Source organism: Parasteatoda tepidariorum, chromosome 7, assembly GCF_982258835.1.
Source record: "Parasteatoda tepidariorum strain Cologne lab strain chromosome 7, Ptep-v5.0, whole genome shotgun sequence".
In the NCBI taxonomy this organism is placed as follows: Eukaryota; Metazoa; Arthropoda; class Arachnida; order Araneae; family Theridiidae; genus Parasteatoda; species Parasteatoda tepidariorum.
This window is the reverse complement of record NC_141761.1, coordinates 91,028,487-91,051,232: the sequence shown is the minus strand read 5'-3', so window position 1 is coordinate 91,051,232 and position 22,746 is coordinate 91,028,487. Positions and strand designations below refer to the sequence as shown.

General features: G+C 27.7%; 1 protein-coding gene across 1 annotated transcript in view; it reads right to left on the bottom strand.

Moving 5' to 3' along the window:
* Positions 1-137: 137 nt before the first annotated feature.
* Positions 138-22,746, bottom strand: part of RnrL (Ribonucleoside diphosphate reductase large subunit) — a 25,441-nt gene continuing 2,832 nt past the window's right edge. The window contains exons 2-18 of the mRNA XM_087168265.1: positions 21,136-21,224; positions 20,837-21,014; positions 19,362-19,462; positions 18,424-18,483; positions 15,957-15,996; positions 15,196-15,358; positions 11,732-11,873; positions 10,460-10,543; positions 9,944-10,185; positions 8,991-9,192; positions 7,483-7,629; positions 5,333-5,554; positions 5,169-5,245; positions 3,852-3,987; positions 3,673-3,768; positions 2,829-3,017; positions 138-906 (exon numbers count right to left, since the gene is read on the bottom strand). Of these exons, the coding sequence (XP_087024391.1) occupies positions 718-906; positions 2,829-3,017; positions 3,673-3,768; positions 3,852-3,987; positions 5,169-5,245; positions 5,333-5,554; positions 7,483-7,629; positions 8,991-9,192; positions 9,944-10,185; positions 10,460-10,543; positions 11,732-11,873; positions 15,196-15,358; positions 15,957-15,996; positions 18,424-18,483; positions 19,362-19,462; positions 20,837-21,014; positions 21,136-21,224 (2,357 nt within the window). The 3' untranslated portion in view covers positions 138-717. The remainder of the gene's footprint in view (positions 907-2,828; positions 3,018-3,672; positions 3,769-3,851; positions 3,988-5,168; positions 5,246-5,332; positions 5,555-7,482; positions 7,630-8,990; positions 9,193-9,943; positions 10,186-10,459; positions 10,544-11,731; positions 11,874-15,195; positions 15,359-15,956; positions 15,997-18,423; positions 18,484-19,361; positions 19,463-20,836; positions 21,015-21,135; positions 21,225-22,746) is intronic.

Genomic DNA, 22,746 nt, shown 5'->3' with positions numbered 1-22,746 from the left:
AATTAAAAAATTTGTATTAAATGAATGAGCAATCTTAAAATAATATAAAATAAAAGTATTCTTATTGTTTCAAATATCGTAATTTTTATCTTTGTTAGCCTTGTAATTAAAACTATCATAAAAACACTGAAACAAAATTATGAACATGTCTAATTATTTTATTTGTCATACTTAAAAGTGATACAAAACACATAAGGCACAGACAATCTTAAAAGATACTATGCAAATTTTACAAAATCAGAAAATTAAAAATGCATCAAGCATAATAAATTAATTTTTCTGGCAAAACAATTTTTTTCACATATTTGCTAGAACAGTAAAAATTTCACACAAAAATCCTTAGAACATAATTATAATAAATACTGATTGGTAAAAGCTTTTAGCATCTAAAAAAGGACAGCATTTTTTAAGAATTTTAAAATTAGTAAATTCATAATAACACAATCAATGCTTTTCGTAAAAGCCTTAACTTACACAATAAAATTCCTAATCAGATCTTGACACCTAACATCAATCACAGGCTTCGTTCCTTCCAGACTGAATCATTAAATATATTTACAAAGCAATTAAATTAACATTATTATTAACATTATTGATGCTTAATTATAAAACTCACAATCAATATCTTTGGAATCGGCGATAATTTTTTGTTGTTGTTTCAGATACAGGTAGAAAAGAATTTGGGATGATTAAAAAATCCTTAGAAATGCAAGAAGATCAGCCGCTACAACTGAGACAGGCTTCTTTGTTTTGTAATGAACAGACCATGTCAGCTATCTGTTTTTTCTTCATATTGGAGGTAGGAGACGATACTCCATTTGCTTTAAGGGCTTTCTTATCAACAGTGAACTGAATGGCATTAACAGCAGGCTTAGTACGCAAATAATACATTCCAGTTTTCAAGCCCTGAAAATAAAATACTTAACATGAAACTTTTTAAAAAACAAGTAAAATTTTTTTTGTTTAGTTTTCATTTGATAATATTGCACACAGTTAAAAGTGAAATTCAAGTTAAAAAAAAAAAATCTTTTAGAGTTAACCTATAAAATAATAGAAAGACAAACATTACCCTTTAGACCAGGGGTTTCCAACTTACACGAGGCCAGGGGCCACAATTAAAATCACAAAACAAATGGCGGGTCGCAACTTTATCAAAATTTTATGTAGGACTCTTTTATGTTTGAAGGAACATTAAATATTACTGTCAGATTTTTACCAAGTTGTACAAAACAAAAGTATTGAATTACAAATTAAAGATTAGAAGTAGATTTTTAAAAAGATTTAAATGCATATTAAAAAATTCGGGCTACAATAATTTTCATGTGCACCTATGTATTAAACAATTAATGTGCAACAGATATCTAATTGTTAATATATAAAGCTTTAAAAAGGTTAGTATTAAAACTTACATAGTAGCACACAAAATATTCAATGAGAAAATTGTGGTTTGTCTGCTGCAATCACCAGAGAATAGATATTTATTTAAATGTAAAATTTACAAATGTGCGAGTAAATATTTTCGTCCAAAATGAGTGGTTTCAAAAAGTTAAATTGGAGAATTTCTTCGAGAAAATTTCTGATACGCACATGCTAAATTATATTCACAAAATACAAAAAACTGAAATAAAAAAGAGCAACATAGAAGATTATTTTTGTAATTAAATAAATATTTTCTTGGATGCAAAACCTGAAAAATAAATTTATTTGCACCATTAATATGTTAAGTTTCACAGAAACGAAGAAATTAGATTTTTATTAATGAGAAAAGTATTTAAAATCCATATAGACTTTTTACGAAAATTGTCCTAAAAAAAATATCAAGTAATATATTTTAGTTCGCGGGCCACAAAAAAAGGCTTTGCGGGCCGCCAGTTGGAAACCCCTGCTTTAGACCAACGGTTCTCAATTTTTTATGACTACAGAATCCTAAATGAGCAACCATCTATTGGTGTAACTCCAAATATATTAATAAAATTTATTAGCAGCAGTGGACATTTATATATAATAAAAAATACATTGAATTATTTTGATAATAATTAATAAGGTGATTTTCAATGATCATTTTATTAATCCATTTTGGCCTAGCATGACATGCACGCCAAAAGAATTATGAGAATTCTTCGTATCTGAAACAAGACTTATTTTAAAAAGTTTGACGAGAAATACTGATGCAATTTTTTTAATACATTTTGCCACCTCCTTTTTACTGGCATTTTACTTACATAATTTCATAAAAATAACTTAACTATCAAAGGAATTATGGTAAATTGTTTTGATACAAATATAATAAGTTTCAAAGATTATTACTGTTTAAAAAAAATTTAATCTCTCAAAATGATACAAACAATTACCAGAAAATAAAGTCAACATTTTCCAACAACTAAGTTTCGTGTAGCTTTTTTTTATTATTCTTTACCATATGTGGTAGATTTTATTGTTGTTGAATCACAGTGAAATAATTTTTTAAAAAATCTGCTAAGCATCACCCTAAACTTAATTTAAGAATGGTGCAAACTTCTTTTTCATCCACTAAACCAGTTTTTTTTTCTAATTTTTTTTTATTTTATAAATTTAGTTAATGAAGTAACATTACTCACGAACATATACAAATTTGCCCAGTTGAACGTTGAGTTTAATTTCAGAAGCGACAGATATGAACCATTAAACTAGAATCAAGAAAATTAACCTGTGCATCTCAGGGTTGTTGAAAAACGCATTTTAAGAGGACAGATTTGTCCCAGCAGTTCTGCAATGACGCTATTAATTACACAGCATTTTTTACAAGCTGATAATTATTGTTTTATAAGCTTTATGAAACTATTAGTTACCAGATGCCAGCCGTAGAAATGCATGCTTGTGATCTTTCCATAATTAGGTTCAGCAATATGCACATTCAAGGACTGGCTTTGATCAATGTAAGCTCCTCTATCAGCAGCCATTTTCAATATATTTTTCTGAGGAATTTCCCAGACAGTACGGTACAGCTTTTTCAAATCTTCCGGAATGCCATCAATTTTCTACCATGGAAATGTAAAATTTATTATAAATATGACAAAAATTATTACATATTTCAAGAAAATCATTCAATGTTTTTCCCTGTTATATTATTACAAATTTTACAAACTACGTAATTTAAATAAAATATTTGACAAGGCATTAAAAATAAAAAGTAAAGCATTCTTGCAACAGCTAGTTGTTGTCCAAGGGGGTCTTTTAAAGGTTAAGGCTACACAATTTCATGATTATCAGTGGAAATTTGGTCAACATTGTGCCTCTGCCACCTTTATTTCCCAAAATAGCCGGTCTCCATCAATCTAAAGGTAAGTGAGCTTCAAGCTGCCCCTTTTTCAAGGAACACTGGTTCACCACAATGACAGCTTAGTGCCTTAACCACTGGCACCATAATTAAAAACAAAGTAATAATAAAATTTAAGATAAATTAGCTAATTGAATTATTTGAAGAGAAAAATAAAACTTTTTGTAGTAACACCTAAAATATAAAATGAAGCTTTATATTTTTTTATCACATGTAACAAAATTATATCTCAAACAATGATTATTAATATAAAAAAATTTCTGGTTAATAATTTAATGATGGAAACCAAATTTAAATAAGTTAAAAATATACACTCAGACATATTAGACTAACAAATTATGTTCCATATAGCTTACTTGAATTGAACCATTGCTTGCAATAAGTCTATTTTTCATGTTTTCATCCCAAAGATTAAGATCCGTTAAATCTTTTAACAGATGATGATTAACTACCTAAAAGGAAATAAAAATTATTTATCACATCAAATTATTTTAACATGTTAAATGTCAATACATACAAAGATCATCATTCTAACCTGGAATTCACCAGATAAGACTCTTCTAGTGTAGATATTACTTGTGTAAGGTTCAATTGATTCATTATTTCCAAGAATCTGAGCTGTTGATGCAGTTGGCATAGGCGCTAATAACAAACTATTTCTAACACCATGCCTAAAAATAAAACAAGCATAAACATTTAGACATAAATTTCTGGGGGGAGAAAATTAGAAAATCATTTATAAACCAGCTAAAATGATTTTCAAATCTTTTAAATTTGTTACCGAATTTTCCTAAATGGTCCAGATCAAAAAAGTTTTTTCTTAGTCTTATTGAATATTTTATTAATAATCTTATACCAAAGCACTTTTTTTTACAATTGTATACATCTAATATTTTAGTTTGGAACAATTAATTCATAGTACCTATCGTGGACAAGAAAATAAATGCTTAAACTTTGCATTGAATTATTTGAAAGTACACAATTAAAATTGTACAAATTATAAATGTTATTGTTTTATAGATATATTAAAATAAATAAATAGTATTTTAATGTTTGCTGAAAGTAAAAAGGCAATTTGCCAACATTGTAAATTAATACATATATTTTAATGTTTAATTTTGTTACAATTCTTCTAATTTTTAGATAGTTTTATGCAGCATAATTACTCTAAACAGTTTAGAAGTCATAATATTCAATATTGTTTCGCTGCAAATTTTTTTTACCCCTTTGATGGAAAAAAAAGAAAGAAAAACAAATCAGTATAATTTGCTTTCTTAAAGTGGTAATATTCCGCAGAATTTCTACATGCTTTCAGATTTACATAAAATATTACATTGCAACAGACAAAAAGTTTTATTAAAAGACGCTCAATGCTTTTTTTTTTAAAATAATTATCTTATAATTTACCATATTTAAAGAAATTTTTTTTTATTTTTATCAACTTTTATAATTTCAATCCAAACGAATTTGGAAGGGAACTTCTTAGTTCTGTAGTTTTCTCCCTAGCAGCTTAGTAGAAAGCTCAAATTTAAATTCTGAACAAGCACAGAATTTTGAATTTAGAAACATATCCTAAACTGTATTCATGAAATTCCATTTTTTTCTTCCTGACAGGTCATTAAAAAGGCAGTTTTAATGGAAGAACTTGTTTGATAAGTAGCTTTCCGCTGTTGCTATGTTTTCTAAATTAAATAAACGGTTACTTAGAATTTTTTACACCAAGCTCTTTAATAGCATATTATGCTTGTTATCTTTTATTTATTTTGTATTACAAATCAAGATTATCATATCTTAGACTAAGAATTAGTTTTAAGTGATGACAGAAAAATGGTATAAGCTAGCACAAAATTACTTTGCAATTTTTTCTCTAAGCTCAGCCCAATTCCATCTATCTGATGGTGTCACACCCCACATATCATGTTGGAGAATCTGAAATGGTATGAAAATGAAAAATATATTTAAAATGTTGAAAGGGAATAATACATGAGTGTATATAGGGAAAGGGGATTAGCTTACTCCTTTAGAAACTGGACAACCTTCATATGTCTCGTATGTTCCGTACTTTTCGGCTAGTTCACAGCTTGCCTCTAAAGCGGCAAAATAAATGGTTTCAAAAATGTCTGCATTTAGCTTTTGAGCTTCTTCACTATCAAATGGATATCTCATCAGAATAAAAGCGTCCGCTAAGCCTTGAACTCCTATTCCAATGGGCCTATGACGTTTATTTGATTTTTCCGCCTGAGTAAACGAGAGAAAAAAATATAAATTAGATAGCTCTTAAATCCAATTTTTTAGATTAAACATATAATAGCAAACAAAAAATTACAAGCTAAGTTTCAGAGAAATTTTTTTAAAAATTTAACTAAAAAGGAAAACACTTAAACTCTTATCCCATGGATAGATTTTAAAAAACAAATTCTATAAGTAATAAAATTTTTTGGAAAAAAAAGGCAATTTATTTTTACAGAAATTTAGTTAGAATTAAGGAAATGAAATGAATATTAAATCTAATTTTATGCAGATATGGTATAGTGCGGCTTTCAGAAGAACTTCTCCAGACACTCGTCTTGCGTTGTGGTGGGTACTATGGTTACGAGGAAAGGTCACTTCAAATAGGGGTGTGGAATGAATAGTTTCGTCTTAATCATAGCGTAGGTCGCGAGTAAGCCAATGGACAACTCTTTCCCTCATTTCACCCCCATTAGAAATGTGCTCTCGCTTGTTACCATAGCAGCAGACAGCACCAGATTTTCAGTCTGGAGGAGTTCTCCTCAAAGCCGCACTATACAGCTAAATAAGAAATTATCTCAGCAGAAATGGTATTTTGTCTCAGATAAAAGAGTGGATATGTTTCACTTAACCTAAGTAAAAATGTAGCTTTAATCAGCAAGGAGTTTTAGCCAGCCATAGGTATAATTTATACACATAAATAAGCTAGGGATGAAACGAACATTTGCCGGATGTTCAGCAATTTTTTTTTTATTTAAAAAAAATAAATAAATAAAGATTGCTCCAAAATCATACTTTTTACTATACATTATTAGAAATAGTATTTACACATATTTTTTAAGGTCTAAAATCTGCAAATTTATGTTCTGAAAGATAAATGAAGCAAAATTTAAAGAATTGAAATTAGATTACTTTATGCAAAACTTAGCGTTTTGTACAGCTGAATTTTTAAAAATTATATTTAGGCAAATGAATATTGCCATATTTATAGCACTTTGTTTAGAGAATTGAGAATGTTTTTCCCCCCTACCTGTTTCTATTTTTATTACAACACATCATTTAAATGAAGAACTAAGAAAAAATTTTTTCTTGTTTTTCTTTGCTAACTTTTCTTTTAAACAGCGTTTTTATAATGACACAACATTCTTTAAAACAGTGTTTCCATTAAAAGTTATTCTTTTATGGTCAAGTTTTTCTAAAAATGCAGCAATGTGATAAAGTTAAATTGAGATTTTTAGTTTAACTCAAAAATGAAGACGTGGATTATTGTTTTGGTTTCTATCTAGCTTTAAAAAAAAGTTTTTATCAACTTTTTTACTGTGACATGGTAATTAAGAAGGTTTCTATTTCTTCACTTCTTTTCGAAAATATGGTTACTTGAAAACAGAGATGTTCAGATTTAAAATGTTTTTCGTTTCTTAAAAAATTAAGACATATTTTTATTTTCTCTGTTTCTCTTTTGAGTAGTATCTGTTTTTATGGGCATGATTGACCTATAGGTGCATATTAATGAAATAAAGTTAACAAGCAATAATCTTCCAAATGGATTGGAAAAGTATGAAAAAAAGCTGAAATTTTATTTGTTCTTATAAATGTAAAAGGCAGAAAAAACTCCTTCTCGCAGAAATTACAGAATTTTCGTACAACCATCCCTACCATTTTTCTTAAGATTTATATAATAAAAGGGATCAAATCACGTAATAGAATCATCATGTGTATTCTTCAGAATTTTGAAATTAGTTAAAATTTTGTTACACGTTTTTGTTGCAAAATGTCGCAGAAAAACACAAAATACGGGTGTTTGATGCTAAATAATGCGAGTACATTTTGGCACACTTTGTAGCAGTTGTATCATTCCTGTTTCATGTCTAATACAACAGTATAAAAAAATGGCATCCTGTATAAAAAATGAATTAAATAATAACAAATTAGGTTACCTGCGGAACAGGATAATAATTTACATCTATGATTTTGTTTAGGTTAACAGTGATAACTTTGGTCACTTCTTTCAGCTTGCTAAAATCAAATTCTCCATCTTTCACATATCTATTAAGAGCAATGGAGGCTAAATTGCATACTGCAACCTAAAATAAATAAAATAAGGGTTATTTTAAAGTATTATATCCAGCTAGGGAAAAAAACAGTTTATTTCAGTGTTTTATATTAAAACTGGCTTAAAGATTTAAAATAACGTTATCAAATGTACCGCTTCAAAAAGAATGTGAATATTGGGTACATTATGCATTTTACAGATTAAGCAGGGGTCTGCCCAGGCATTTTGTGAAAGATCCGGTTTTTGTAAAATTGTGAAAAAATCTCGTAATTTGCGAATATAAAATAAGCGTTAAGTCACATTCTTTCAACCAGGGTGCTGTTCTGTGAATTGGCTCAAATAGGGCCCTGTCATTGGAAAAAGTCCTGTCAAGGAGTTTTTAAATTGTAAATGGATACTAGATTATGCTCAATTGTATAATTATAATGAAAAAAAAAAGATAAATAAATAAAATTTTCAAAAATAAACAGCTATTGTTGCTACTAAATCAGAGATGCAACATACAAATATTTGATATTTAGCCTATACTGCACTACACAGAGTATTCATTTCGACAAATAATGTGGAAGCAAAATCTCACACATTTTTAATAATTTCATTTGACATATTTTAAATAACACAACTTAGTTATGTATCACTTCTAATGTGTTATGCATTAAGTAAACTTAAACAATTCTTAAATTTATAATATTTTTTCTAAAAAATTGACATAAGTTAATTTTCATTTATACAATATTTTATCAATTAATTTTATGAGTAACATATTGCTCAATTATTTATTTACAAAAAAATATCATTAAATATCAATAAGAATGTACACACAATGTTTGTAGAAATAGAAATACTTTCTTAGAATACTACATTTGGAATTTATAAATGCTTTTTGACTTCAAAGAGGTTAAGGTACATAATATAAATGAAATGAGATAGAATTAAAGCAGAAAAACATGATTAACAAAATATTAGAGCAATATACGTCGATTACCAGTAGATTTGAAAATAACTATAATAGTTGAACACTCAGCATCAGTAAATGTTTTCTGCCCATCTACAATACACATGTCTATCGAGTGTCTCTTGTGAAGGGTCCGTTAACAGACCCCTTTTAAGAATAAAGCCCAGACTCAAATTTATAAACTAAAATTATATGAGTCTTGATCACATGCATGAAATTTTTTTTCTCTCCCTTCATCTATCTTTACACACTTTGAAGCATATCTTAATAAACATAAAATTTGTAATAAATTTAACATTTTCAGCAATTATATTAAGAGAAGCCAAAGTAAATTGAGTCTTATTTGCACTAAACTTTTAATGACTGAATGTTTTCTACAAAACTTGCACAATTTTTACTTGGCATTATTATATAAAAATGTTCTGAAAGAAATTTACCTCATCTGGAGAGCTATATTCAACAACTTCAGTGCACAAGTTGCTGCATTTAATTGTACCTAGGTTTTGTTGGTTAGATTTTCTGTTGCAAGCGTCTTTGTACAACATGTAAGGAGTTCCTGTCTCCGTTTGTGATTCAATAATTGCATACCAGACCTCATGAGCCCGAACTTGTTTTCTGAATTTTCCTTCCTTTTCATACCTAGTAACAAACATAAAGTGGAAAAATAACTTTAATAAAATTTTTCCATAATAAATGTTACAGATTCCACAAAAGTTCCAAATCTGGAGAATGCATATAAAAATTTACATAATTACTTAGCTAAATATCGTTAAATTACACTTCAATGTCAACATTTTTCATTAACATACTGAATGCCGACATAGAAATAATAAAATTCTATTAATATTTTAGACATTCATTAATTTTTAATAAGACTTTTTAAGAGACTATATATGTGTAGAAACATGTAACAATGTGTTTCGGCAGGAAGAATAAATTTTCCTTTATCAGGTAGTTAAAATAGGCAATGAGAGAAAAATGGTAGAAAACTTAAGCCCACAGGGAAGAAGAAAGCATTAGAAGAGAGTAAAAAACAAAGAAATGGCAAGCAAAGATAAAAGAAAAACAAACAAAGAGTTTTTTTTTTTTGATTACCTTAAGAAGGACTTTTTCTATAAGGCTAAATCAATCAAGCTAAATAATTCATACAGAAGTTAATCGTTGCTAAAGAAATCTGCTCCATATAAGATTTCTTTCAATTGAGAACATAATTAAATAACTTGAAACAACTTAGTACCTTATATCTAATATCAACAAAAAAATAAAAAGTCAATGTAATTTAATTTCAATTAAATAGGCTAAATCAATCAAGCTAAACAATTCTTTCAAAAATCAATTGTTGCTAAAGAAATGATAGAAATTAGAAATAGTGCAAAAAATGTAAGATTACTTTAAATAAAGCTGTTCAAATTCTTCACCCCAGCAATCATGGAGTCCAGGTGATTCATCAGGGCACATAAGACTCCACATTTCATCCTTTTCAACCCTCTGCATAAATAAATCAGGTATCCACAATGCATAAAACAAATCTCTTGCACGTTGTTCCTCTTTGCCAGTGTTCTTTTTCAAATCAAGGAAGTCAAAAATATCCGCATGCCAAGGCTCTAAGTAAATAGCAAAAGCTCCAGGCCTCTAAAAATGGGCACATTTTGAGCATTTCCATAAAATAGGTGGCAAATTAAAAATCTTACTTTTTTTGACAGCAATTTATAAAAATACAATATGCATATTTTATAAGCACGGAGGAAAAAAAAGCAAATAAATTAGACTATAAAATTATTGAATCCCTTAATGTATTTGTTCAGATTTTTGAAAGAGGAAAGTTAATACATATGAATATTTAAACTAAAGGCCAAGTAGGATTAAAAGAGATATGTTTACATGAAAAAAATAAGTAAATAATTACCTTATTTCCTCCTTGATCTACATAGCGAGCTGTATTGTTAAAAACTCTTAACATAGGTACAAGACCATTTGAAGTTCCATTAGTCTATAAAGGAAATAAACACACAAATTATAAAACATTGTATTCAAAAAGCAATAGATTCATTTTAAAAAATAAATTAAGATACACTTTACTTAAATAATCACAAAATAACTTATTCTTATGATTAGCGGCTGTTCATGCACATCAGTCCTTAATTAAGAAAAAATATTTCCACCATCTGGAGTGTCTAAACCACAATGCGTGAACCAAACATCCCTTAATTACAGTTTAAAAAGCTTTGGAGTTATGAGTTGTAAAAAAATGGGTCAGAAATTTGATTTTTTTTGTTATAAGATATGGGAGACAACATAACACAGCAGCCATACATAATATTTAAAAAAAAATTATGAGTCTATTAAAGTGAGGGAATAATAACAAGAGAATAAATTTTAATGATAAACATGCGTAAAATGATAATTTTAATGAATATATTCAAGTACATGCCAATTCTTCAGATAAGATTTCATAGGTTTAAAGAGTTATTAAAAATAATTATTTTAGATAATATTTCAAACCATACATTGAACAAATAACATTCATTTTCCATAGAATAAATTGAAATGTCCTTCAATAACTATGTCTATTTGTAAAGTGTCCTTCAATGCCTATTTGTCATTTAATAATCTTTTAAAATTTTTTTTTCCTCTCTAAAATTACTCAGGAACATTATTTCGAAGCAAATCTAGATTTCATTAAAAACTTTATTATGCATGATTAATTTTGTAAATTTAAAATTGGTTATTATTATTGGTAAAAATTGGTTTTATACAATTCGAGATGTTAGATTTTTGAAATTCCAGAATTGGTTGACAACTTATTATTAAATCAAATCAAGAAAATACTGAGAATCATGTCCGATGTCAGTATCTTACAATTGAAAAAAAGATTTAACTAAAGATTTAAGCCTGGAAGTTTTTGTTTAAATCTTACAATTATACAAGTTCATGTAAGTTTAATGCATGTTACAGTTCTAATTTTTTAGCCCTTTTAGCTAAAAACTATTTCAGCAAACTAATAAGTACACTTAACACAACATTTATTTTACAAAGCTTTCCTCATGGTTATTCAAAATAGGACAATATTTCTAATTAATTGAATTTTTAATAAAAAAGAAGCAAATAAGTTTAAGATTCAATGCTGACACATAAAAGATAATATTATATTATAACATAAAAGATAGCAAAAACTTACACCAGCAATGTAGCTTCCAGTAGCTCTAATACAGTGTACATTTACTCCAATGCCTCCAGCAGATTTAGATATTAAAGCACACTTTTTCAAAGTGTCATAGATACCTTCAATGCTATCACCCTCCATAGTGAGAAGGAAACAGCTAGAATAAAATTAAATCTGTTAGTTACAAATTAAGGTTTTATACTTACAGGATTTAAAATCAAAGCACTCAGCATCTAAACACAGAAAAAACTCAGCAAAATATCAGGAAAAAAAATAACCTATGAATGTTCGTCTTATTCCAAAAATCGGTTTTTCATTTTACCTTTACACTTATTTATGATAAGGCAAATTTAGCAGAAAAGGAACACATATATAAAATCGCATTACATATGTAAATAATAGAATGGCACCCAATTAAAGTTTCATTAATTAAATGATAATTCAATACAATCAGAAAGATCTTTTAAAAATTACAAAACTGGGAAATTTATTATGTGTATTGTGGCTTTGTTGTTGATTGCCCTTAACCAGATGAAATATTTGATTAGCAAATAATCCCCAAGTTCAAGCATCACTGAATTGATCTACAAATGAAGCGGTTCACTAATACCATCGGTTTTCAAGAGGCACAACAGTAATGGATTGGCATCATCAGCACAGAAAAAAGCAAAAAAGGATAACAAAATTATTTTTTTGAGGGCAATTTTAAGTCTGTACACCCATTTAGCGGAATTCGAGATACCTTCAGCTCGATTCTGGAGGGAGAGAGATGAATCCAGAAATCACCAGTTGATTGTAAAATATGGAAAATTCTCTTGGACTAGATGCAGAGTTATTTAAGTATAGTGATAAAGAATCAATAAGACAACCTACTTGCAGTTTGAATAATCATTTATTAAAAATTAAATATGAAGATAACTGTTTTACAGAAAAAATAAACAGATCAAAGAAAACCTTGCAGCTATTAAAGTGCTTATAAAGCAAGTAAGTGTTTATAAATTGTAATTATGCTAACATCTTTCTGCAAGATACTTAAAAATAACAAATATACAAATTACTAATTTAAAGTAACAGAAGCGTTAAGTTCAAAGATAAATAAATAAATTGGAGTTTTTTTTTATTTTAAAAATTGCCAATGTAATATTTTTTTAATTCTAATATTATGGACGATATTCTCACATTTTTTAGGAAGATAACACACCAATTATTTCGTTTTTCGCATTTTGTAATTCATCATCACATTAAAAAAAGAGAAAGAAATTGTGAAATCTGTAGCAGTAACTACCGAAAAAAGAAGAGATTGACAAATACAAATTATACAAATTGGACTCCTCAAAAGAGGTTACTAAACAAGTGTTTTCATCTTGTGATTCAGTTGTGGCATTAAATTATATCGTATAAAAAAAATCAGATTTTGAAAGCTATGTGGAAATCAGTAGTAATAACTGCATGAAAAATAGAACAAAAATTTCTACAGAAAAGAAAACCAAATATTTTACTTTATTATTTATTAATTTTCATTATTCTCATATGAGAATAGAAAAATCATAAGCCTTTTCTGCTACTTCGATGAGCGAGAAAGGCATTTTTTGAATATAATTCTGAAGAAAAGATAAAATCCTTCAAAAATTTCTGCAGAAAAGAAAAGCAAAATATTTTACTTTACTGAATTCTTGCAGGAAAAATCTTCCTGCAAGAATTCAGAAACGTTCTGAGACAATGTCGGCACGGAGACTATATAAATGTTAATTTTTTTGATGAAGTTTTTATCGGAGCCACGGTACCTCAGGATAGAGTGATTGCTTTTGTCTTCATGGCTGGGTTCAAAATTACAAAGTTATGGAGCAGAACCTTAATAGTTGTAGACTCAGAATTGGGTTGACTGTTTTAATGCTAGTTAGAAAATAGTTTTATGGAAGAGCATTATCTAAGGTATTTATCACAAAAATGATAAACCACAAAATTTTAAGAAATATTCATACTATATGATAAATATAGCAAAAAAGAATTTGCAATAAAAAAAGATAAAGTTCTATTTTGACAAATAACTTATAACACTAATCTATTTATATTATTACAGAAAATTTTCAAATGTAACTGTCACAATGATGTGTGACAAAATCTTTAATTGTATTAATTTAAACTTTCATTGTACAATTTTTGTTCTTTTTCTTCTAAATTTAATTTTACCCCAAGCCCTTTAAAGAGAAACGGAAATGCTTCTTCTTTCTCAATAGCAACACATTTTCGTGTCATCCTTTCACCTTTTTGAGAATCAAGGTCGAATGACCCCACTGTCCTTGTCTAGGCCAATGATTCCCCTCACGTTTAGGTCACTGTTTGAGCATTTCGCCACATCATTCAATTAGCTTTCATCTTGCACGTGGTGTGCAAAACCGCCAGTACCAGTCCCGTGACCCCCCATCCAATCACAGTCGTCCTTCCTCCTCCTTCACGACTTGTATTTTCCAGCGCTGGGAGAACGTCATTATTGAAAGATTAAATTAATACAATTAAAGATTTTGTCACACATCATTGTAACAGTAACAATGCATATTTGATTGATTTTTTAATATTTAATTAATCACATAATGATTGAAATTTATGTATTATGTAAATCCCGTAAATTTTACGAAATAATATAAATTTTATGATAATTGTTGCAAAATGTACTAAATATTTTACACATAGCGAATTTTAATCCTCAAAATAGAAAAACTGCAATATTTTCTAGCTATGATTGACATTAAATAGACTTGAAATGTTATGTATTATGTTTACTGAAAATTCAAATATTAATAGGAATTTAAATCATCAAAGCCATTTAAAAGATTTTTTAAAAATTAATTTAAAAAGAGAGCTCTGAATAAAAATAATATTTTACAATAACAAATTTTTTTTTTTTCTTAAACTGATTTTTATAACTGAGGTTTGCTCCATTATGTATTAGTAATACTTATTTAAATATTCAAGCAAGCAACACAGTTGCCAACATGGATAGGAAAAATCCAGTAGATTTTACGAAATAATACAAATTTCATAATAATAGTAAGTTGCATAATGTACTCAATATTTTACACATAGGCAATTTTATGATCATCAAAATAAATTTAAAAAAATTGAACATTTTAGAACAAAAAAAAGTTTTAAACTGATTCGTACAAATGAGCCTCGCTTTATTATGTATCGGTAATGCATATTTAAACATTCAAGCAAGCAATAATCTGAACAAAAATTCCATTTCAATAGAGATTTTTTTAGGAAACTTACTAAATTTTAAGAAATTTTTTACTATGTACAAAAACAAGAATTTTAATTAAATCAGTAGACCAGGAGAAACTGGAAAAATCCAGTAGAGTTGGCAGTTAAGAGTTTATAGTACATTTTAAATTCCTAATTTCAACTATTATTTTCCATTTTCTAGAAAAAAAAAGTATAAAAATACAGCTCAGTGCAAAATAGAATTGTTCTTTTTCTACCTGGAGAGTTGGGGTTTTGGTGTTCCAGAATTGAAAAGTGTAGGGGAGGCATGTGTGAACCATTTCTCTGACATTAAATGATATGTTTCAATGGCAGCATCAATATCATCAGAATGAATACCAACCGATACTCTCATCAACATATGCTGTGGTCGTTCAACCACTGAAATTTAGTAAAACAAAATTTGGTTGAATAAAATACACTTCCAATTAAATAAAATTTAATATAAAGCACTCTAAAAACCATTTACAAACATTCTTTCAAAGCAACTAGAGTAGAATAAATAAAAAAAATTCTGACTTTCAAAGTAGTAGACAAATTGTGTTTAGATGATTTTCTTGGGAGGGTGAATTTCAACCAAGGAGGAAAAAATTGCCCCCCCCCCAGAAGAAATAGGTTTCATCCACTGTAAGTGGAAAATGTTTTTTTTTTTTTTTTTTTTTATAAATAAATAAGAAACAAATAAAACATAATTAGTATTTATTTTCAATTCATTTAATTTTATAATTTTTAAGTAAGTGAAAATAAAATTTAAAAAAAAAAAAAAAAAATTACCATTAAAATTAAACTAAAGGAGAAAATTTTTAACAAAATAATATTTAACTAAGTAATATACTAATAGATGGTTTCAGAAAAATTAATTAATGTTTGACAATATATACATAACTTAATTTTAAATAAGAGGAAATGGTAGTAATTTGATCATGATGACATTAAAGCTAATTATACATAGAAAATATTATTAGGTGGGAAAACATACCTTTTTTGTTTATTTTCAACAGATAAGAACGTTCCAAAGTCTATTAAACAAAACAAAAGCAATGTATTACAATAAGTAAAAATTGTTCAGAAGAACATCATAAAATTTTCTTTTCACTATGATCAACAAATGGAAAATAATAATTAGAAGATAGAAATAAGTGTAATTTACAAACCAATATTTAAAAATGAAATATTGAAAATAATATACATATACATATATATATACACACACACATACAATATAGAAAAAAAGCCAGATTTTATATTTATAGTTCAGCAATCAGAGGTCTGTCCAGACATTTTGTGAAAGGTCCGTTTTTCGTGAAAAAATTACTCACATTCTTTCAATTAGGGTCCGCTTTTATGAATTTGTGCAAATAGGGTCTGTTATAGCAAAAAAAAAAAACTTTTTCAAGGAGTTTTTAAATTGTAAAGACATACAAGATTATGCTCAACACTGTAAAATTATAATTAAAAAAATTAAATTTTAAAAAATAAACAACAATTGCTGCTTCTAAATTAGAGATGCAACATACAAATATTTGGTATTAAGCCTATACTGCTGAACGCAGAATATTAATTTCGGACGAATAATAGAAGAATCGTCTGTCGAAGGCAAAACTTAATTCCTTTCCATCCATCTTTCTTGTTTTCTGCCCTGGAAAGGGTTTATTCGATTAACAAAATAATAATGAAGATAAACAAATTTGTGAAGGGTCCGATTAAAAGAAAAATAATTTTGTGAAGGGTCCGTTTTAAGTTAAAATATTTTGTGAAGGGTTCGTTTTTATGAAAAGATATTTTGTGAAGGGTCCGTTAACAGACCCAAATTTCTTCTAAACAGACCCCTGGCTACGGCAAGATATGTAATTAGGATTGACAAAAATATGAATTTTTCTTTTACATAAATTAATCATAACACTGATAAAATATTATTTAATTTATAATAATATTTATTTAAGTACTTAATATTTCGAACTAAAATGGGTAAATAATTATAACCAACTACTCACTGAAAAAATAAAATCTTAGTTGTTTTTATTCAAGCTCAATGGTTTGATGAATTATTTTACTAAAGACTAAATTCCCCGGCAGATTTTGAATCAAGAGAAAATTAACTTAGATCATGAAAAAAATTAATATTGATATGATAAAAATTAAAAAATAATTATAATATTCTAAATTACTATTTGCAGAACAAGTCTTTCTTCATTATATTTCTACACCAACTACATGTTAAATAAGTTCAACACTAAGAATGGGCCAGCTTCCCGAGTTTTTAGAGCTAGCTCCAAGATGTTCTAATGGTATCGCTTGAAAACATACAAAAAGGTTAAATTTGTTTTAATCTTAGAAGTGGAAATATTCAATCCTTATCTTTTTGTTATAAGCAAATGATTTTGTATTGAATCAAAACGCTTTAAAAACAAATTTTCCCTCTTAATTCAAAATATTTTTAATGCAGCGACAGCAGCAGTGTTTTTTGTTTAACTTTTTTATTCACAACAAAAATTCATATAAAATATACTTTTAGAAATTGAGAATTTGATTGGTGTATTTTAAGCAGAATTTTCAAACTAGATAAAGCAAGAATGTTTCTTAAATTTTTAAAAATCGTAAATTGTTATTTGGCATTCTTAAGATTTTAACTCTCTTAGTAATTTGTTTTTCCGATAGTAATGATATTGATAAAAGAATCATAATTAAATTAATAATAATGACGCTGTATGAAATGGATTGTTTTAAAAGTTGACTGTCAAATGATTGTTTATTTTTCAAATGTTGAAGGAAACTCCAAAAAGCTCTGTCATGAAACTGACCCAATAATTTACAAATTTTTTAGATAAAAATCATCAATCAATTTTCTGATTGAAATAAATTATTTAAAAAAAAAAGAAAAAAAAGAGTGATTTAAAATTTGCTTTTGTCATTTATCACAAATAAACTATTAAGAAAAAATTCTTTTTAAATTTTATATAAGTGTTTACCCCTCTTTTGAAAAAGGGCAGAACACTTTTTGAAGAGTAGAAGGGCTTTTTTTGTCAAGGGAAATAAAACTTCCACAGGACTTCAACTTTGCTTTATTTGTTTTTAAAATCATAACTTTTCATGTGACATTGAGACAAACTCAACTAAAATATGAAGTTTATCTTGAGATGTGAGAGTCTTGGGTGTTTTGAAACCGTGTATGGCGTCAGTAATCCTTTTAAGAGAGAAGAAAAACAATGTGTGATTTTTCGATCTGTAGTAAAATACCACTTTCAAGACAGAACTCCAGATTTTGCTTCTGTGATATCCACATTTTTTAAGAGATCATATAAAAATCGGTAGTCGAGTAAAAATCAGAAATTAACGGAAAAATGAAGAACTCTCACCCCTAATTATAACTTCAGTTTTTGCATAGAAAAAATATTAAAGAAGTTTTAACAGACAAGCATCAATATTGTTAAAATATTTTTACTTACCTTGAAACCAAAATAGTTATAATTGAAGTCTCTATCATAAATTATAGCAGAGTTCAGTTTCTGAAAATGATAAGATACGTTCATTCAAACACAACTTTATTTACTTAAAAAAAATGCATGACTAAGAAAGAGGTGCATATTAAGAAAAATTCTATGTGATGTTGTGAACCTTGCAGTTTAAAATAATTATTTATAGATAATTTACAAGTGACAGGATTGGATCAAGTTTTAGGAATCAACATATTTAAAAATAGTAATTAGATTGCTTTTTTCTGAATAAATTACATCAAGACAGTTAATATTTTTATTTTAATATTATTTAAATATAAATAAAGTAGTAAAATGAAAAAGCTCATTTAAACCCTGTATAATGAATTTTACTAGAGGAATATGCAAAAAGTTTACTTCTTGATTTGAAGTTAAGCGACAACTTTTTTAGGGGGAAAAAAAAAAGAATGTTGATTATTTAATATTTATAAAACCTCTAATAATAGACTAAATATAAATATCCTATAGTTGAGGTATATTTCCAACCAAATTTGAATCTTATTTTGAACTATAACAGTTTTGCTTCAATTTAAATCAATTGAAACTCCACAAATTTACTTTAACTAATATATTTATTTTTTACTTTCATTCTTCTACGAGCCTGGCAGTTTTGATAATTACTTGTAGTATTTCAAATTAATATAAATTATAATTAATATCAATTAATGAAAACATTTATTAATATCAATATATGAAATTCTACTAAACTATTTACTTAAGGCTAAAATGTATCTCAAATAATTCTGTTGCACCAATAAAAAGATGTAACATATAATTTTTCTTTGGTATATAAATAGCATAAGGACAATACAATTACAATATTGTTTGTTGTATAGACAATAAAATACATTCACATATAAAGGTTGTATCGCAAAATAATGGAACATTACCTCTGCATTTTCCATGATAACATTATAAATATGATCAGAAATCATAGGGGATTTTTTCCCAGATTTCTCATTTATCATATTATATAAATCTTCAATCACGCCTGTAAATAAAATTTTTTTTGTTATAAAAGTGATAAAATAATAATTTATAACAAGCAAATACCAACATTTTAAAATATATTTGTATAAGTCATATTTTACAAATTTAATATTAGTTAGAACACAAGGTTTGAATGAATAAGTAACTTTATTACATTTAGGAAGAAAATAGAATTACTAAAATGTAAAAACATAAAAGCAATAGCAAGTATAAAATGTTTCTATTTTTTAAAAATTAGATAGACACCCCCCAGAAGACAGGTGAAACTTTTAGTTTTACAAGTATTGAAGCACTCAAAATTTTAACTAAATGCATTAATAACTAATTCACATGTTTCTAAGAATTTCTATAAAACAAATGAACAATTTTTGAAAAATAGAAAAGAACCTTGAGAATAGCTCAGTCTAATAAAATACTCTGCAAGGTGGTCTGAATTAAAATACTCAGTAAATAACTATAAGTACAAACCTAATTTTAAAAAAAAATTTCATTTTATAAATGGAATTTAACAGCTGACCTAATTTTGAGTTTACCTTTATCAATGTTTAATTCCTTGTAATTTTGAGCATAACCAGAAGTCAAAAGAATTCCTGGGACAAGTATTTTTTTAAAAATATTTTATTTTATAACCGTCATTGAACAGCCGACCCAATTTTTGGGTTCACGCCTACTAATGTTCAACTCCATAGCCTTGTAGATTTGAACTCAATCCAGAAGACAAAGGAACTTCTGGATCAAGTATTGGGAGAAATTTGTCTTCATGGAGGACATTTTGATGGAACTAACCCGCATTTGTGTTACATGGAAAGGAAGATCATGAGAACCTCCCATGTTTAGCCTGGCGTCAAGGGAACTCTATCTCATGATCCGCTTACCACTGAGGATATTTTATGCCAGCGCTGTGGTTGGTGCAAGCTGGATGCAAAATTCCTATCGACCAGCCATTGCTGGGATTCGAACCCGGTTTACCTCACATTTTATCCCCTGAGCCATCATAACTCTGAATCAAGTTTTGGGATAAACTAGCTTTAGTGGAGGACTTTTTGATGGAATTAATCTATGTTAGCATTACATGGAAAGAAAAACCTCCCAAGATTAGCCCAACGGCATATGGATCTTAAGCCATGATCTGCCTACCACTGAGGATATTTTACATCAGTAGTGCAGTTGGCGCGAGCAGGAGCAGAATTCGTATCAACCAGCTACTGCTAAGATTCTAACACGAGTCACCTCATTGGAGGTGAACACTTTATCTACTGAGTTACTGCAGTTCAATCATCTTATTTTAACAGAAATACTTAAAACATACTTAATCAAAATATTTTCAGTATTAAAGATAACTTTCTAAATTTAAAGTGGGTAAATTTGAGCTTACTGCTAAATGTTTTCTTCGTTTCTTTATGCAGATTGGAGATAGCAATTCGAGCAGCTAGAATAGCATAGTCTGGATGCTTTGTAGTCATAGTAGCGGCAATTTCAGCAGCTAGGTTATCCAGTTCAACTGTAGTGACACCAGGATACAAGCCACTTATTACTTTCATAGTAATAGCAGCCTAAATAATAAAAATTAAATCAAATAACAAGCAACCATTGACTATTCAATTTTAAAAAAAAGTATAAACTTGATAATAATAATTATAGATGTAAATTAAAAAAAAAATCAAATTATCTTACCGGATCTATGAAATCCATGTGTAGCCCATAGCACAGTTTTTGAATTCGAGAAGTAATTTTGTCAAACATGACATTTTCTTTACGGCCATCTAGATAAGAAAAAAATAATTATATCAGTAAAAAGATCATCATCATAGTTGGCCAGACAGCCCAATGTGAGCCAATGCTTTCCTCTGAAGATTTCTCCATTACGACTTCTGATTCACCTTTGATCTCCAATTCTTTTCATTAATTGCGAGCAAATCAGACTCCACTGAGTCAGCCCATTTCAACCGCGGCTTTCCCCGCTTTCTTGTTCCAGTGGGTCTAAAAAGCAGTATCTTATTTATTGTATTGTCATCACTCATTCGAATCACGTGGGCCATCCAATTCATTCAATTTATTTTTATGTATTTAATAATAAAAGGTTGTTTATAAATCTTGTACAGTTCAAAGTTAAATCTCCTTCTCCAGTTATTGTTTTCATTTACACCAAGTATACTCCGCAAAAATCAATAAAAAGATAAAGATTAATTAAATTAGAAGCATGGTCTGATGGGATAAAACGAATAGGCGAAGATTATTTATCTTTTTTTTACGATATCCATGTAATATTGGTTTAATTACTGTTTATTTCATATAATTTTTTCGAGTTATCATTTAAAATCAGCATTAATTATCAGTAGAATTTTAGCCATTATTTTTAAGCTTTTCTTACTTACCACAAAAGTTTTCTTGAATTAATTTTTTCCTCTTTTTAAACAGATTATATGAGCCCCAAAGAAAAGATTTATGTTTATATTTATTGTTGCTTGCTTTATTATTTTTTTTTTAGAACCTAAGAAATGTGAGGTAAAATATAGTTTCAGGCTTAGTTTAAACCTCATTATAAATACGAGGAAAAGCATACCTTTTTAAAACTCAAAAAATTATTTTTCAAAATTTTGTAATGTTCATATTTCATAAAAACGTGCTATTTAATGGCATTAGTATAATCTTTAAACTTTCATTTGACTAGGAATTTACGATCACAACGCTGACATATGGCACCTGGTTAATTCCATGTTTAGAATCTTCCCTTTCAGATCAAATTTAAGAGAATGTATAATGACCCACAATACATTTCACATTTAAATTGTCAGAAATATTTAAAAAAAATTTCTACGACTGTTTTCCAAAGAATTAAGTTCGATACAGTTTCCAAACATAAAAAATTCAAATCAGTTTGAAAATAAAAACAGAAACCGACATACATCCTACTCCAAAGTTTATCCACATCTTAAAAGTAAAATTATGCATAAAGAGTTCTGTTATGTACCACCAAAGTTGGTAATTTTTTTGATAATTTTTTAAAAAAATGAAAAAAATAATATTTTTTTGATTTTTACTCAAATACACTGTAAGAGCTTTTATTTATGATTAAAAGAACTTTATAAATGTTTAATCAAAACTAAATTAATATTAAAACTATAATAACAATATTTTAGAAATTCTAACTTGCTAAAATAATTTTTCATTATAATACATAGCTTTGATTGCAAAGCAAACATTTTGAGAGAAATGCATGATTGAAATTTAAAGACTAGATGAAATAAAGAATACTTCAGGGATCTGTCTAAGTTTTTCTGAGAG